Source organism: Priapulus caudatus, unplaced genomic scaffold, assembly GCF_000485595.1.
Source record: "Priapulus caudatus unplaced genomic scaffold, Priapulus_caudatus-5.0.1 Scaffold113, whole genome shotgun sequence".
Lineage (NCBI taxonomy): Eukaryota > Metazoa > Priapulida > Priapulimorpha > Priapulimorphida > Priapulidae > Priapulus > Priapulus caudatus.
In genome coordinates, this window is record NW_014577174.1 from 336,340 (window position 1) to 354,497 (window position 18,158).

The 18,158-nt window shown below is 43.6% G+C and overlaps 2 protein-coding genes across 2 annotated transcripts in view; both read left to right on the plus strand.

Annotated features, from left to right (window-relative positions):
• Positions 1-9,630, plus strand: part of LOC106805432 (pre-mRNA-splicing factor 38B-like) — a 10,827-nt gene extending 1,197 nt beyond the window's left edge. The window contains exons 2-10 of the mRNA XM_014807013.1: positions 2,106-2,397; positions 2,612-2,680; positions 3,074-3,225; positions 3,844-3,904; positions 5,914-6,039; positions 6,555-6,679; positions 7,195-7,386; positions 7,832-8,095; positions 8,428-9,630. Of these exons, the coding sequence (XP_014662499.1) occupies positions 2,140-2,397; positions 2,612-2,680; positions 3,074-3,225; positions 3,844-3,904; positions 5,914-6,039; positions 6,555-6,679; positions 7,195-7,386; positions 7,832-8,095; positions 8,428-8,476 (1,296 nt within the window). The 5' untranslated portion in view covers positions 2,106-2,139 and the 3' untranslated portion in view covers positions 8,477-9,630. The remainder of the gene's footprint in view (positions 1-2,105; positions 2,398-2,611; positions 2,681-3,073; positions 3,226-3,843; positions 3,905-5,913; positions 6,040-6,554; positions 6,680-7,194; positions 7,387-7,831; positions 8,096-8,427) is intronic.
• Positions 9,631-14,481: 4,851 nt separating this feature from the next.
• Positions 14,482-18,158, plus strand: part of LOC106805436 (LIM and senescent cell antigen-like-containing domain protein 1) — an 11,431-nt gene continuing 7,754 nt past the window's right edge. Inside the window, exons 1-6 of the mRNA XM_014807017.1 lie at positions 14,482-14,569; positions 15,886-15,947; positions 16,097-16,207; positions 16,491-16,536; positions 16,918-16,984; positions 17,488-17,680. Coding sequence (XP_014662503.1) covers positions 15,922-15,947; positions 16,097-16,207; positions 16,491-16,536; positions 16,918-16,984; positions 17,488-17,680 — 443 coding nt within the window. The 5' untranslated portion in view covers positions 14,482-14,569; positions 15,886-15,921. The remainder of the gene's footprint in view (positions 14,570-15,885; positions 15,948-16,096; positions 16,208-16,490; positions 16,537-16,917; positions 16,985-17,487; positions 17,681-18,158) is intronic.

Below are 18,158 nucleotides of genomic sequence, written 5' to 3' on the forward strand. Positions count from 1 at the left end.
GAGAGAGAGAGAGAGAGAGAGAGAGAGAGAGAGAGAGAGCGCGCGCGCGAGAAAGAGCGAGGGACTGGGACGACGGGGAGATGAGGACAGTGATAACGCCGGTCTCCAGTATAGAGCTGCGCTTAGCCGTTGCGCCTCGGTTGACAGAAACGTTTCAGTCACCCACCGTAACGACCAGCGCCTCGACGGCAACACACAACAGGCTGGAACGGCGGGACGTGGGAAACTCATGCGAGGAAACAATCTACGACTAAGCGAGATTAGCATTGTGCGAAAAAATCCGCGTTATATATATTCATTGTGCTCGACGAAAAAATCCGAGTTTGCTAGCGGCTACCCTCTATATACCCCAGCTCGCCTCCCCCAGAAGCCGGGAGACATGGCCATCGCAATATTTAACCAATCACGTGTTGCCATGCTACCCCGCTGTCGAATGGCGTCTGCAAGCTTGCAGCCGCGTTTACAGCGATAAATCTCCACCAGTCGCCAAAAGCGATCGTATTGCTTTCCGCAACGGAAGAAATAGAACCGGGAAGAGACGATGGAGAGAGCAGGTATAAGCCGTGGCATTCGCATAAAAGCATGCAAGGATGTCGACTCGAGACGCCTATAAATCTACTAGAGAAATCAGAAACACAAACAGAGAGCAATTATACACATCAGTGCGTGGTGGGCGACGCTCGAAAAATCTGTGTTCAACAAACCATGCATATATATATATATATATATATATATATATATATATATATATACTACGTACGTACCNTTGCGCAATCATGCGTGTACGTGTCGCAAGATCACTGTGTGAGATGGATGTCCGGACGCGTAGCCTTGCGGCTCCTCGTCCGGAACTGGTTGCGTAGCCACGGCCTAAAATATAATGCTAAATAAATACGAAATCTATTTACTACCAAAGTCTTAATGTTTCTATACTCTCTTTCACCTATTATTGCCGACAATTTCCTGCAAATGCCGTCCAAATGCTCATCTGTAGACTAACAAACGCTGGCTGTCGCTGCACACTGACTGACACATAAATATATATAATATAGCAGGTAGGAAAGCGTGCTGCCAAAATTCGCTCGACGCTCGCTTGATTTCACATGAATACAACACAAATATTCAACCATTCTACTGTTTTTCTGTACCATCTTTGTTTCTATTTGAAGAACAGTGTTTACTTGTTATAAAAACATACTGTCTGTGTTTGTAACCGAACTGTGTCACGCGAAATCACACAAAGCCTAACGAAATTCTCGCGTTCATTCCCGTTGTGCAGTTTATGTAAATGGGTGCAAGTACAGGGCTATAGGAGGCGCACTGCATTTTGGGAAACTACCACGCTGCTTTCCAACTCCCGTACGAGCCTTGTCAAAGCCGCCAGTGGAGCGTTGCGGCGCCAAAATGAGGGCACGAAGAGCGCCAGGGGGTGTTTCCTGATTCTGACAGCCATTTACATAAACTGCGCAACGTGAGCGAACGCGAGAATTTCGTCAGGCTTTGTGTGATTTAGCGTGACACAGCTCGGTTACGAACACAGACAGTATGTTTTTATAACAAGTCAACACTGTTCTTCAAATAGAAACAAAGATGGAGTAAAATGGTTGAATATTTGTGTTGTATTCGTGTGAAATCAAGCGAGCGTCGAGCGAATTTTTGGCAGCACGCTTTCCTACCTGCTATTATATATCTTTTGTGTTTTTACCATGGTTTATTAGGAGTTTCTAGGCAGCAAGAATTTGCTGCTGCCATTGAGAGCAGGCAAGCAAACTAACCCTTGTGGGCAGCAAAAATGCTTGCTTCCCTTAATTTTGAACCATGGTAATTGCACTCATTTGTAAACCTCATAAACTATTGTAGCACAAAACCAATATCACCAGCTAAGAAACTTGCAAATAGTTTAATATACGAATTTCAAGTCTAAATCAATTGTTTCATTGCACATCAATCTTATTCTTTTTAGTTTTTATCCTATGTCTATGTATCCTATCTCTCTGTGTTTTCTAGGTATTTATCGGAGAGCTGGTAAAATTCTGGTGACCAATTTTAAAATTAGACATGCCCACTTCACGGTGAAAGGCCAATTCCAGATTTTGCTATTACAGATATAGCCATAGCTGCTACATCACATTACTCAATATGTTAGAGAGCATGGTGGACCATACCGGTTACTCAGCGGAGGAAGTGGAGGAGGAGGAAGAAGAGGAGGAAGGTGATGGAGATGAGGAGTCGAATCAATACAAAAAGAAACCCAACACCCTTCCATTATGGGGTAATCTAAAGACCATGAATCTGAATGCGTTGATTCTGACAAACATTCAGAGTTCAACGTACTTCAAGGTGAATCTGTACGAACTAAAGACCTTCCATGAAGTCATTGACGAGATTTACTATAAGGTATAGTATCCCATACTAATAGGTTATCTCCTTCCATGTGCAATATCCATGTACTGTCACCTAATTCTACTTGACGCTGAAAACCATTTGCTTAATTAATATCACCACCATTGCATTTGCTCAATAATTAATGTTGCTTGGGTCATGTTATGCAAAATAGTATGCTGGTTGCTATGCCGATTAAATTATAATGCCAGATTTTCCTACAATGCAGGTGACACACTTGGAACCATGGGAAAAGGGGAGTCGTAAGACTGCTGGTCAGACAGGCATGTGCGGAGGGGTAAGTTCTTTCTTATACACGCAAGTAGCAGTCGGCTAGCTTAGTGCCTACATGCTGATAAGACTGGAGTTCTGACTTCCGCAAAGTTTTACTTAATTTCACATGTTATGTGATTCTTAATATCTTATCTTTACTAACCCTAGTACTAATTTATCTGACATAGCTGTCTTAAATCGATGCATTCATGATCGTGAGCAATTCAAATGTCTTCGATTTGAGTTAATGCTCGTCAAAAATAGCCGAGGTTTGGCCATGTTGTTTAGCCCTCTAATGTAAGCAGGTATTAGCCTGCCAAACTAGAATGAGTGGCTGTTACAGATTTGATCGCACTTGCACTGGTGTCCGTCGCAATCATTCGTATTTCATGCGTGCGTCTCTGTGTGCTGCCTGCAGGTGCGCGGCGTTGGCACAGGAGGAATTGTATCCACGGCATTCTGCATTCTCTACAAGCTGTTCACGCTGCGGTTATCGCGCAAGCAGTTGATGGGGCTTGTCAATCACCACGACTCCCCCTACATTCGCGGCCTGGGATTCATGTACATCAGGTAACTGTTATTGTTTAGTAGTGGCACAAACACCTCGTCAAAGTACTAGTGTATAATCTAGAATGTTGAGTGCTATTTATATGCTTAAGGGCTGCTGTGGCTTGATTATGAATTGTGACAATTGTCTTACTTTTCAGCTGTGTTTCGTACTCTGTTCACTAGGCCACAATAAAAAAATCTTTGTTTGCCCTCGCCCGACCTAGGCTGAATAGTTTGGGTAAGTAGGTAGGCTTCTTTTTTTTACAAATTCTGCATGGTGTCTACATGCTCGGGTGTGCTTGTGTGGAGATACCTTTTATGTTGAATGTTTGGTTTGCTTGGTACATATAATCAGGAGTCTATCAATAGCCTATTGAAGCCTATTGATAGACTCCTGATATAATGTATTGCCTACAGATTTATATATAAATGTACAGTGATACAATTTGTTAAAAGAAAGAATGGGAAAGATCAATAAATGTCGGCCCCCTTTTTGCGGGTCGGTCGGGTGAGGGCAAACAAACAATATTTTTATTATGGCCCTACTGGGATCTAACCGTGCCAGCATGAATATGGCTGGAGCTCTCACAAATACTTTTCAAAATTGTTTAGCTGTACGTGTTTTTGTTTCACTCACAGATACACGCAGCCACCTGCCGACCTGTGGGAGTGGTACGAGCCGTACTTGGATGACGCTGAGGTGCGTATGTTCCCTAAACGTCTCATGAGCCTCACACTTCCTCCTATCTCGGTAGACTGACCGCCACTTAAGTTGCCCGAGTCTAAATTGAAAAAAAATTGACGTAGTTAATCATGACTTGCGATTATTCCTTGTGTGAAATGAGTGGCTTTGGAACCATCGGTTGCAATAAGAGTTCCTGTCTATCCCAATTAATGCAAAGGTTTGGCAAATTTTATTGCTCTGTCTCGTTCTCTGCGCCCAACTTTCACTCCCTGCAGCTACAGCCTTCATCGGTGGAAATGGTGGAAGTTGGTGAGTACATCAGTAACTACTTTTTTGCTGTGATCTAGTTTATGATATATGCGGCTGCATGGCAGATTAGCTTTGCATTGCTAAGTAATTTTAAGAATATTCTGTTGGTGCATGGGGAAAGGACAGTTATTGCCCCCAAGTCTATAAACATTGTGTGTTTGTGCTGCTTTAAGGGTCACCGCACACACACACACACACACACACACACACACACACACACACACACACACACACACGCGCGCGCACACACACACACACACACCCACACACGCACACACATTATGAAAGTTCCTACATGAACGTTACTAGATATGCGAAATGTTCACAGTACTACGGCTTAAAGAAAAAACTTTGTGATGACTTGTCACATGCACTTGTACTTTAGTGGGGGGGTTATTGGTAAAGGGTTTGAGCACGAAACTTACATAACTGCATGCCATTACACAACTGCAATGTAGGAACTTTCAAAAGTGCGACTTGCCGTGCCTTGAAATCTGATGCTTGCTTTTGATTGTGTCTGTAGGCAGTGCGGGCTAGAGGCGACGCATCCACGACCAAGCTGCCTGCACGCCTATAGCAGTGTCTACCGAGACATTCTCTTTAATGCACACGCCTGAGGTGAACATGAGCGCGGTGGACGTAGCCTGAGTACGGATAGCTTTTACAGGTTCGGCCACGCTGCTGCGGTCACCCGTCACCAGCCACACACGTCGTCGTCGTCCCCGCCGTATGATCGCGGTCGTTAGTGAGGCGTAGGGCGTTCCCATATTGCCGCTGCGACGCGTAGCCTCTCGCGCTCTTAAAGCTGTTTCGTTAGTGTTGGGTACCTCAATTTCAGACTAGACAGACTTTTGTGCTATTCGAATATGCGATGATAGTGAAAAGTGGAACTGGGAAGTGCGTTCTCCATTCCGCTGTATGGATTGGTTGTGTATGTTTTAGCTGGTGTAAAATCTGATCAGGCGTAGATGGCAGCTACAGAGACGCTGCTCTATTGTTGTTATTTGGCGTAGTAGGTGCTGATTGGATTAGGTGAGCTTTGGTATTCAGATAAACAAGATAATAGCAAATATTCCAACATTGTGTCAACAGCCTCCCATCAAAAGAAATTTTAAAAAGGAATCCTAGGGTTTCCTTTGAAGCAATTAGCTACAGAGGTTAGATGCGTCATACATGTGAGACATAACTCTTTGTCATCTAATTATATGTCACTGGACATGACATTCTTAAGTTGGTGTATTTTTTTTTTTTAAAGATATCTTATTCTAGAGACGAATTTCCCATTCAACCAAAGACTAATGTACCTTACTGGTATCGTTTTACTGGAATAAAATTGTTGTGCATCTAGCAAAAAACAGCAAACCTTAAGAGATATTCTAAGTAAAGTCTACACATAAGCTTTGGAAGCTGACCTAGTAGATCTTCACCTTGTAGTGCCTGCCCAGGTCCCCATTCTAATTTTTACCTGATTAATTATTTCACGTATTCAATGTGTATCTGTCAACTACGTTATAAGACGTTGTTCACCGAGTCGATAAAACGTGTAAACTCTATCGATGAGCCATCGCTGACATGTCTATTTTGTTTCAGGCTGTCGCCGAGCGATGCCACTGCCACCGACATTGTGTTATTCTTTGCTCTGTGCTGTCCTTTCCCTAGCGCGCTCATATAGCCGATCACCTGTTCACGAGCGCCGTTACCCTTCTTCTCTGCAGGAGATTGACTGTAAAGCTGGCGGCGGTCTCGTTCTCACCGTGGGAGAGATGCTGAGGCAGTGGCTCGGAAAACTGGAGTGGTTCTCAACGCTGTTCCCTCGCATCCCCGTTCCAGTACAGAAACAGGTGTGAAGCTAGCTAGTAGTGCTGCCAGGGTCTATGTCCCCCAGGGTAATGCCGTAACGTACCCTGGGTACGGTCCCGTATACCGGAACGTACCCTGGTACTATCTAATATGCCGGACCGTACCTCGCCTACTCCACTAACGAGTCTAGGGAGTCGCCTATGCCTACTCCCTAACCCTAACCCTAACCCTAACTCTAATCCTAACCCTAACCATATCAAATAGTGACCAGGGTACGTTCCGGCAGTACCCGGGGGGACATAGACCCTATGAGCGCAAGTAATTTTGACGTTTCGGTACTCTCGTCAGGTTCTCCTAACTTTTGCTTCTTGGCGGAGGTTTTTTCGAGCACCGGGGGAGGAAGGTGGGGTTCGTCCATTTTGCGATGCTCCGTGTGCAAAACCAGCTGCTGTGCTATGTCGTTGGGCAGTCTCCATTTTCGTCAACGCTCTCACGTCGTAGAAACCGAGGTTGAGCCATTGTCGTGACCTTCCCGTTGCTTTATCTTTGCCGACAGCTGGAGGAGAAGTTGCGAGAGAAGAAGATGCTGTACAGGCAGGAGGCGCCTCCCGTTAACGAGCGCATTCCAGACGACCAGCTGAACTGGGGTGAAGCAGAGAGGGTGGCTGCCAATACCAGGAGGTAGGTCAGTTTTGGGAATGAGTCTAAAAACCCAGCCGATCACGATTTCGAAAAATTTTGATTTCTGCTATATAATTTATAGTAAAATTAATGAAACTAAACAGTCCTACTCAAATTTTACCAGTTCGGTGTTAGATAATGGACTGTTTATTTCCAATAATAGGTTGGTGGATGTATGTATAAAGCTGCTACAGGTAGCTACAAGTAGATAGAATTATATGAAGATACTAGGTTATACAGGCTATCTATCTAGTATCTAGTATCTAGTATCCACTATCTAAGTATGCAATCTAGTATGTCTAGTTAGAAAATATTTTTCAGTAATAAGTTATAGGCCCATATTGAACACATCATGGCATGTTGGAAATTGGTACTGGATGTTACTGTTCACTGGCACTCTGTCATTTTTGTGCGAGAACTTCATTCCTTCAGGATTAGTAACAAGGTCACGTCATCCATTAATTACGTCACGTCATTCTCATCCTCGCTTGAACGGTTCGCACCTGCCTGCGTAGGACGGCGGATGCTGATCAGAAGCGTGACCACGGCGAAGGCCATTCCCGTGGTGACCGCGGACACGATCGACGCGGCGGGCGCGACGAGGACAAGCGAGCGGAGCTTCACGAGCGGAGTCGGGCGGGGAGGAGTGACGCGGGGAGGGACAGGCACAGAGACAAGCACTCCGAGCGCAGTCGCGATCATCACAGGTCAGTGCCCGCAGTAAGTGAAATACGCTTCCGTACCTTCCGAGGGAACGTTCGTCCCGCCGCCGCAGTTCAGTGTAGGACTTCTGTGCAAAAGCATCTCCGTGCGACACTTTCACAAAGTAGACGGCGATTTACTGGCTTCTCCCCAGGAAGAAAAATACAAAACACGGCGGCAAAGGTAGCCGGTCACGACCTCGTGTCGTGCCGTTAGGGTCGCAGCGTCAGGGTTACGATACCAATATGGGAGGGGGATCACTCCTCCTACAGGAAATCAAGTGAAAAAACATTATGTGTGAGTGTCTCTATTGGTTCTCAATCGAGAAACCGTCCCCCGTTCATCACTTTCACTTTCCAATCGCACACTCATAGTCGATCCCCTCCCCGTTTCACGCTGGTCACCAGCGTTCAAACGGACGCCGAACGTAATCGCGATTGACGATTGCAGAGATAGGAAGCGCAGCAGGAGTCGCAGCAGCGACCGGCGGCACGGCGAGAAGCACGGCGAGAAGCACGGCGAGAAGCAGGGCGGCGGCAGCCGGGACCGCGTGCGCAGCCGGGCGACGCCGGAGCGGCGCGGCTTGCTGCCGGACGTCGCCGACGAGATCGCGCGCGAGCGCGAGCGACAGCGCCGCGAGAAGAACGGCGGTGGCGGCGGCGGCAAGCGACGCAGTCGCAGTCGCAGCCGCGAATCGCAGCGCGGCAGGGATAGGTGAGCATAGCACGCGCGCGCGTCCGTCGCAAGATTTAATGTTTAAAATTTAGGGGTTAAATTCAAAATTTTGAAGAGGACGTTTTGACCGGGCTTGTATCATGAAACAACAATATGTTTATTTTTTTAATGTGTTATGTGCTGCAGTGTAATCTGAGTTTTCTTAATGAACGTACGTGTTTGAAAATTGTGATTTTGATTAAAATTAAGTGCAGCTTATGTTATCGTGGAAATACTTTCGTTACAGATTATCAGCAACGCAATGATGATATGTGTAAGGCTAATGATGTAACTATCTGCTGCTATCATGCGTATGTGTATGCGTGTTTCAGACACAACGAAAGTCGCCCGTCGCGTGACTACAGGGACCAACGTAGATAGCCCCATCTTCCACGTCGTAGACACAAACCCACGGACGTCGTCTCATCATGGTCAAATTGTGCCAGAGTGCAAACTGCATCTGCACCTTATGTGCAGCCTAGACCACAGCTGGATTCTCTAGGAACTGCATGGAGCATATTTATTGGCTTACGTGTGCTGTTTAGCCCTTGTCTCAAATGAACGCACATAATAGTTGGTCGTGTTTGTGTAGTTTCAAAACACTTCTGTACGTGTTGGCTAGTAGTGCCGTCTACTGGTAATATTGGGTTTTAAAACGGCTGCAACTAAGAGTCGTAAGTTGTTCACAGCTTCATTCATCGAACTTGCAACACTCCTGTATAGAATTAATCGAGAATGACTTAATCGCTATCATTTTAGCTCAGTTTCATTCGACAATGTTAGTGAGAGGAGCTACCTTGAATGTGTACAGTTCTAGCTTTAAATTCAACGGGTATTACAAACTTGACAGTCATTTCACAACAGCTGCTATTTCAAGTTGCAGAGAAGGAGAAATGCAGACACCATCAGATACTTGTTACCTGTTCTTTATAGCAGTTTTAAGGGTCAACATGCATGTAAAGGTATCCGTTCCAGAAATTTGGGAACATTGTCTATAATCTTGCGTATTTTCTGGTAATTTGTGAACTTTCTTGATGTTTTAAATGGGTGGACTATTGAATTTAGATTACTGGAAAATTTAATAGGATGAGATTGTTAGCAGGATAGGATTTTTACATGACCTTTGACGTAACATATAAAACCGTATGCGTTATAGTGTGTCAAGATGATGATTGTGAGTGGTGAACTGCCGCAGTGTGCATGCATGATTGATTTAAGTTTTTGGGGGTGAGGCACAGCTGCAACGACTCCAATAATTTCTGATAGTTATTGTATAACACTGTTGTGAGGAATGTACAGTTGATTTATTTTCATTTTGTACTATATCATAAATGGGTTTTTATCATTTTGCTATACGTTTATCAGTCCATACGACACTCGTGTCCAGTATTGACTTTGCTTAGTACACTTACGTTGATCGCATATCCTTCATTTCAGTTCTCGGTCATTACAACGTTTACTCATAAATAAAGATTTTGAATAAAAGATGCAGTGTGACACTGAAACATGAACACTGTGTGTCGTTATGACTCTTAGCTGTCTGTGAATTTGTCCAGATGTTGTACACATACATTTAATACTTGCTCAACACTTCGCATACGTTAAGGCTCTATTAACATTCTCGGTGCTACAAATTTCTGAGTTTACCTTTCTTGCAAGTCTCCAAAATCGTGTACACATGCATTATATCATGTATTATGCATTATATCATGGAAAATCGTGTACACATGCATGGTATTATTAGCTCTTCATATCTACTAGATATCTATACGGGTATGTGGATGTTACTTGGCAACGAATAGGACCACAGACTGTAAACACCAAAACACTGCGAGCTACCCGCACCCTAGTATCGTATCGTGAAATGTTCACTAAGGTAATAAAGAGTGGTGCTAATCATTTTAGCAGACGAAGGGGCTTACAGGCTCAAAAGCGAGCAAGCTCACTCGCTCACACAGAGCGTATTATAGGATATCTGTGGGCGTGCGTCTGTAATAGGCGTACACGTACGATGAGGTGCGTGGCGAGAGCATAACTGGGGGGGGGGGTGTTGGAATATACGATTGATTTTGCCCTCTGAGTTTCGAAGGTTGTATTGTGTGTACGTTTACTTTAAACATTTAAAAAAGATTGCAATTAGCTTCAGATACCCCCCCCCCCTTACTTGCTGTGCGAGTTTAGTCCCACCCCTACACAGTACACAGTGACACTCGGGGACATCAGCCCCCAGGGGGCCTGAGTCGAACAATCTCTACATGGTGTGCCCAACGTTGCCATTTGGTGATTTCAGTCACCAAATTTTGAAAATTTGGTGATTTTTGGAAAGCCTTGGTGACAAAAAAATGACTTGGTGATTTGGTGATTTTTTTTTAATTTTTGGTGATTTTTTGACGTTTTGGTATAAAAGACAAAATTTCAGCTTTTTTTTAATTAATCAACTCTACAATACATTACGATCTACTGTAGAAAGTTGATGTGTAGAAAAATTGCGTCAGTGACATTTCACCATAGAGTTGTATACATTATATCAGGAGTGTATATATCAATACATTGATACACTATATTAATACAATATATTAATACACTCCTGATTATATAATGTATACCTCTATGCATTTCACATACACTTTTTTTTTATTGCCGAAATGAACAAAACGAACACGCTTTAAAATGAAAATAAGTTACATGTGGTCAATATCAGTCCTCAGTAAGTGCTAACATGGTGAAATATTGAGATTTTTAAAACTTGGGTGATTTTTCATGTGCTTTTTGGTGATATTGTTCAGCTTGGACCTGGCAACGCTGGGTGTGCCACCTCTGCTTATCGTTCTGATATATCACCATCGACCGGTTTGTGGGTTATTAGCTTCATGATCGTCACAGAGCTGACAAAAGCATCAAACTTGGCACAGTTGTAGCCTATGGCAGTACTATAAATATTAGAGGGGGTGCCCAATGTAGATATTCCTTAGAAGTTAATTACAGATGATTAAATGTTCGAACCGCGCCCGCCTGGCCGCCTGTACTGGCGCATTGTATACAGCTGTTACCTCCCCCCCCCCTCCGCGCGCGCATACGCTATTGCGCTATAGGCGGCATGAAAGTGTATTAACTCTCATATCTCGCGAACATTTCTAGAAATTTAGATACATATATAAACACATGTCTTAGCAAACCCCGTGATTGAATCACAAATAGTTTAATTAATTACCAAAAATATACGCGCGGTATCGTTCATATAGGCTAATATATATACGCGCGGCTATGGCCCGTAGGATAGTGTACTAACTCTAATATCTCGCGAAGGATTTGAGTTACATTTCTAAAATTCTAGATACCTATAAACACATTTCTTAGGTATGGTCTCTGTGAATTTTGAGTTTATTAAAGCACGAATAGTTTAATTAATTACCAAAAATATACGCACGGTATCGCTCATAGGCTAATATATACGCGCGGCTATGGCCCGTAGGATAGTGTACTAACTCTAATATCTCACGAATGATTTGAGTTACATTTCTAAAATTCTAGATACCTATAGACACATGTCTTACCTATATTCTCTGTGAATATTGAGTTTATTGACGCACGATTAGTCAATATATTAGCAAATATATGCGCGCGGAAGTGTCGAACCACCCGACTCCGAACCCCCCTACCGCTCCCGCCTGTACTGTGTGTTACCCTGACGCATTGTACAGCTGGTACATGTATTGGCATTGTATACAGGCGGGCGCGGTAGGGGGGTTCGGAGTCATCTGTTATTCACTTCTAAGGAATATCTGCATTGGGCACCCCCTCTAATAATTATAGTACTGCCATAAGTTACGCTCGTAGGGTCTATAATAATCATAATCTATATAATAACTTATGCAGATAAGGTCTATGTCCCCCGGCCTGATCTCTGTTTGACCTGGCTCGTTTAGCTATTTCTGACTAACCCTAACCCTAACCCTAACCCTAACTCCTCGTTTAGCTATTTCTGACTAACCCTAACCCTAACCCTAACCCTAACCCTATATATATATTATATATTATATATATATATATATATATATATATATATATATATATATTAGTCAAAAATAGCTAAACGAGCCAGGTCAAACAGAGGTCAGGGGGACATAGACCTTATCTGCATAAGTTACAACTGTGCCAAGTTTGAGACTTTTGTCACTCCTGCAACGATTCGGCCCATATTTTGCACAAGGGAGGGACCTGACTATTAAATGTCTTTATCGCCCGCCTACGTGCCTACAGTTCATTCACCTTTCACTTCACGTCACGTCCTAGATTTCACCTTGCGGACGCAGCTCTAACCTTGCTCAGCGCTCACGCATCCTCCTACACATTGACATGGACATAGACATTGACTACCCGCCACGCCACCTCTACACGTCCTCGCTGACTTTGGCGTGCCCGTCATGTAACCTTCACGAGCTTTACACGACTTTATAGGAGTTCACAGAGCTGCGTGCTGCCCTTGGCGTTCCCAGGGACGCTCCTCGATTGGTCGGGCATTTTGCCAGGGTAATCAGACGAAATTTCGAGTGCAGTTCTGCGATTAGGCAGCGTCCAATAAAGCCGCTGGTATTGATCGAACGAAGGGGGAGAAAGAGCGTGGGCGATCGATCGTTTCTAGCGAAGTTAAACTGCAATGTTACTGCGTGTTAATAGCGAGGGACGTGCAGTGGAGAGGCAGTAGCGTACGTAGCTCCACTATTTTCCAATGGGCATTAAGGGTACGTTGCTTTTTTCCGCATTTATTTGGCTTCAGACTCGGATCGGTGGGTCGGAGCGCATAGCACATCAACTGTGGGAACGGGCTGAAAACGTGATTTTCTAAAAGTATATTAGGTGATCACATATATCATATTATGACCAGGTAGATAAGTGATTTGCATACAACGCCATTCAGATGGTGCTTATCGAAGTTCAAAAAACATTTTCGAAAAAACATGTGTTTGCCATTCCATGGATACTGGGCATGGAAATCCATGGCGTTTTGTGGAAATCCGTGGCTTTCCAACTTAGCAAGGAAGCGGCCGGGTGTTATTTTAATATACGCTTTGCAAGGTGCGGCCTCCCAACCCCTCACTAGATGATTACATCATCTGTACCAAAGCTGCCTCTTCAAATGACGTCACCACACAGCAGCAGCCAGTAGAAGGTGTCTGAAGAAGGCTGACATTGGAGCGAGGATTCCTAGTGAAGTAGCTGAATGACGCTAGCCCCCCCCCCCAACACCTACACGCGCGCGCACACGCACACGCACACGCACACGCACACGCACACGCACACGCTCACACGCACACACACACACACGCACACACACACACACACACACACACACACACACACACACACACACACACACACACACACACACACACACACCGGCACACGCACACGCACACGCCACACGCACACGCCTCACACCACACACACACAGCACACGACACACACAGACACACACACACACCACCACACCACATCACACACACACAACACACACCACACACACGACACACACACACACGGACACACACTTGACACACACACACACACACACACCACACACACAACACACACACACAACACCAACAGCATGCCACACACACACACACACACAACACACACCACACTCACACACCACCACACAACACACACACACCACATGCACAACACACACACATGTCCACACATGATAATACATATGCATGGCTGTGGGTGCATGTTGTTATATAGGGAGGACACTATGCCAACCAGCGACACAGTCACTCATGAGTTATTAAAAAATTAGTTAAATAAATATTTATGTTTCCGAAGATATGCAGTTAACGCTATATACGGACATTGTTATAGAGAGTGAGTTGAGTACTTGGCAGTTATTGGGTTAAAAATATATCAGTATACTTAAGTGAAAAACACGATATCCCACAGCGTGCATGAACGCGCGTGTGGTATATATATGCGCGTTAAAAACGTTAAAAAATAAAGCGTAACATAAAAGGCTAATAAAAAATTAAAATGTTATTTAAATACTCAATATATGCCTAAACACTACTAATATAATACAAGTAATAATAATAAACGTTTTTGTTAAATAGAACATGCAGGAAATTGCGTCTTTATAACGCAGTTTCAGGGTCACATATATGCATGTTTCGTATTAGTTCTAAATGAAAATGTATAAAAATAATTTTTTAGCAGTTTCAAAATTGGTGGCAAAATATGCGTGAAATCGGGTAAATTAGTTTATACTATATTTCTGCAAAAAAACTATCCGGGGAGCACACACGCGCGTACATAGCCACCGAGTCAAGGCGCATTGCATGTGGTCTAGCATGTGGTTTTGTTTATGTGACCTCGATGACGTCATCAGTCGCGGACGTAGTTACTGGAAGTTGCCATATTGGTTTTGAGCCAGTAAAAAGAAAACGCCCAGTTTGTTCGCTTTCAGGCTTCGTTTGAGTAAGTTCCAATGCGTTGCATGTATAAATATATAGTTAACACGTTTGACGTGTATATGTGGTAACATATAAGTCGCTCTTCTATAGCCTTTCTCTCCTAGACTTACTAACTACTGTGATCTCTGAGTATGTTTACAAAACTGTTTGACTGCTCAGTAACGCTGAAGGGGTCGTTGTCGTATGGGTTCAAGGATAGAGAACATGGGTCCCATTGAGACCTATGTAATTTTCTTAAATGGTGGGGGTAGCCCCTTTAAAATCGAGAGGGGTGCTCTTGAGGGTGTTGTTTGTTCATTTCGACAGAGAAACATGATTATGTGAGTTAACAGGAAGTGTCGAAAAAAATGCGTTGAAGCGACACTAGGCCTACTCACCCGTTTTCGACTGTTTCTGACCATTGCGACACGCGAGAATTTCCCGTCACCTTCCTCTGCTACGGCCCTGAAATATATATCCGTATTTGCGCGTACTGTTAAGCGAGAAGGGAACTTGTGGCTAGACATTAACGTGCCTTAGTATTCATAACAATCTTTGCTTCAAACAATCCTACTTCAGAACCTTGGTTTTTAATGATATATATAGTCTTAGAATGAAGTTTATGTTAGGGTTAACCCTTCTGATTATGCATACTCTGACTACAGAGAGTCAGATATAACTAGAGTAAAACTCGCATAAGACTCGTCATCGTCTAACTCGTCGATTCGCAGAAGTCGACATGGAAGTCAAAGTCCCGATTTCCTCTCATAATAAATCCATTGGAATAGCCCCGCCTAAGTCGTCATTTACAACCCATCATTATGTGTAAGTCGGCGCTCTCAGACAGGTCCCATACAAACAACAGTAATTTCCTACCTGCAAGTCGTCGCTGTATATATATATATATCAAAAGTGTCGACTTATGCGAGTTTTACTGTACTATAATTTTGTAACACGTGACTGGCTTAATTTCATTGTGGTAATTAATGCTGTATGTCGTCATACATGATTACGATCACACATTTTAGAATGTTTTTCTAAAATATATGCTCTCAGAAAATTGTACAGTTTTGCAAATATATACTACAACTATTGAATTAAAAGAGCGACAATGAGTTTATGTAAGTAACACTAACACTAACAGTGTCGTTCTGTGTGGTGTGAGTGAGATCAGGTTTATACTACAAGAGTACTCGAGTGTGTGAAAAAATCAGTGCACCCATATTCGAAAGGCTCTAATATTTACAAAGCATATAATTGGTGGAACCATTAATAGTAAAATAGTGAAATCCACAAGTTTTGTTGTTTTCAAGTCAACAATTGAATGTTTCTTATTTGCAGGCATCGCATCCACAGTTTACTTACAAGTTCAGCACCATGGTGAGAGGAAATCTTACAGAAAGGTAATCTCAACCATCGCTTATAGACCTAACTTAATTTTGCCACTATAACAATTTATTTTATGCTATTTTATATTAAATTTATGTAAAGTTTGGCACTAAATGCTTTCATTAGCACGGTAATTCATGTTTGGTGACTGTTTCCTATTCAGTCTTCCAGTGTCACTTGGCAACGCGTCATGCTCGCGCTGCGGAGAGGGATTTGGAGTGAAGGAACCAATAGTGAACTCTGGCGGAGAAGTCTGGCATACTAAATGCTTTGTGTAAGTTTGTGCATGTTTCTTCGAAGTATTCTTGTGGTTTTTTTGCCACCTTAGTACTGAGTAACCCAAAGCAGTTTAGTTGAAAAATAAACCCTGTAAATTAGAAAATTGAGTTTGCGAATTATAAACATTTATTAAAATTTATCACTCAAAGTTTGATGGTAAAAGTAGTTGTAAATTCATGATATAGATTAACAATAAACCTAATTGGGTTGATATAGACTAGTATTCTTTGCATTGGGAATATGCATGACATGGTTATAAGTAATATGTTGTTTTGCAGGTGTGCCCAGTGCTTTCAGCCATTTCCTGAAGGCATTTTCTATGAAGTGAGTTGATAAATTTATTACATAATTGCCTGTTATCACAGATATATTACATTTACATATGCTGTGTGTCTCAGCTTGCTAAATAAGGTGCTGCTTCTGATAGAAACAGTTTAGTTATTTGTGTTCACTTTATCATTATTATTTCTTACAGGGGGCAGCACCGTACATTTATTCTTTGAGACCACATATTCGGAGAAAAACACATTGCACTAACATTTGTGCCCTTTTGGCATAATGCGATTGTGTGTAGTGTGCGGGAAATTTTAGTTGTGACTGATCTGCAAACCAATATTCTTTCATGACTAATATTTTACCATTTATTTGGTGTGGGGGGAGTAAAATTACAAAAGGGCTCAATTAATTTCACAATCTTCATTTCAGTTTGAAGGCAGGAAGTATTGTGAGCATGACTTTCATGTCCTGTTCGCACCGTGCTGTGGATCATGCAGTGAGTATGGCAAGATGCCACAGACGCTCGTTTGATTGATTGCAGTGAACTTTCTTGTTATATAATAGCTCTAACCATGCAAGGTTTAATTCCTACCAAATCGCTGTGGGCAGGCGTCGTAGCTGCCCTCCTTACTTGACGTAATGCCCCTGAAAATTTGATGATATACACAGCAATAAACCATCGTGGCTACACTGCTTGGTTCATTTCGCGGCTTTTCCACATTGCCCATGTAGTGTATGTATCCCTCTTTGTCCCGCATAAAATAGATTGTTAAAAACTTTTCTTTTGTTGCTTTTGGTGGCCATTCAACTTTCCACGATACTCTGCAACAATTTCTGATTAACCCCCCCCCCCATGTAGTTTATAGTTATCGATTTCTGTCATCGTATCTGACGTGTCGCCGTTCGTAAAAACATTACAAAAAATCGACTTCCGCTCGTAGCCTCTCTGTAGTCGTCGAGCCCGTCGTCGCGTCTGACGCCGCGTTTGTTTGTCGGCAGACGAGTTCATCATCGGCCGCGTGATCAAGGCGATGAACAACAACTGGCATCCGAACTGCTTCAAGTGCGAGCTGTGCTCGTCCGTGCTGTCCGACTCCGGCTTTGTGCGCAACGCGGGCCGAGCACTCTGCCACGAGTGCAACGACCGCGAGAAGGCTGCCGGCGCGGGCAAATACGTGTGCCACAAGTGCCAGTGAGTGTCAGAGGATGGGTAGATGTAGGGGTGTGGGGCGAGGGGTAGGTGTAGGTGTAGGGATGTAGGGCGAGGGGTAGATGTAGGGGTGTGGGTCAGGGGTAGGTGTAGAGATGTGGGTCAGGTGTAGATGTAGGGGTGTGGGTCAGGGGTAGATGTAGGGATGTGGGTCAGAGGTAGATGTAGTGGTGTGGGTCAGGGGCAGTGTTCGAAATTCACGTCGGCCCGTCGGCCCGCCGCCGACAGTTTCGATGCCGGGCCTACAGCTTCTTGATACAACAGGCCCGCTGATCCTACAGCTATTTGATCACCGAAAACTCGAAACACTGAGAAACTGTTACCTGTAGAAATCTGTTCATGCATATTAGCTTCCAGGGGTATTTATTTGAAAACTAATCCGTGATAAACCGTGACATACATCAAAACATGCAATCAAACGTGCGTGGGATGTTCGGACGCACAGGTTCCTGAATCCAGT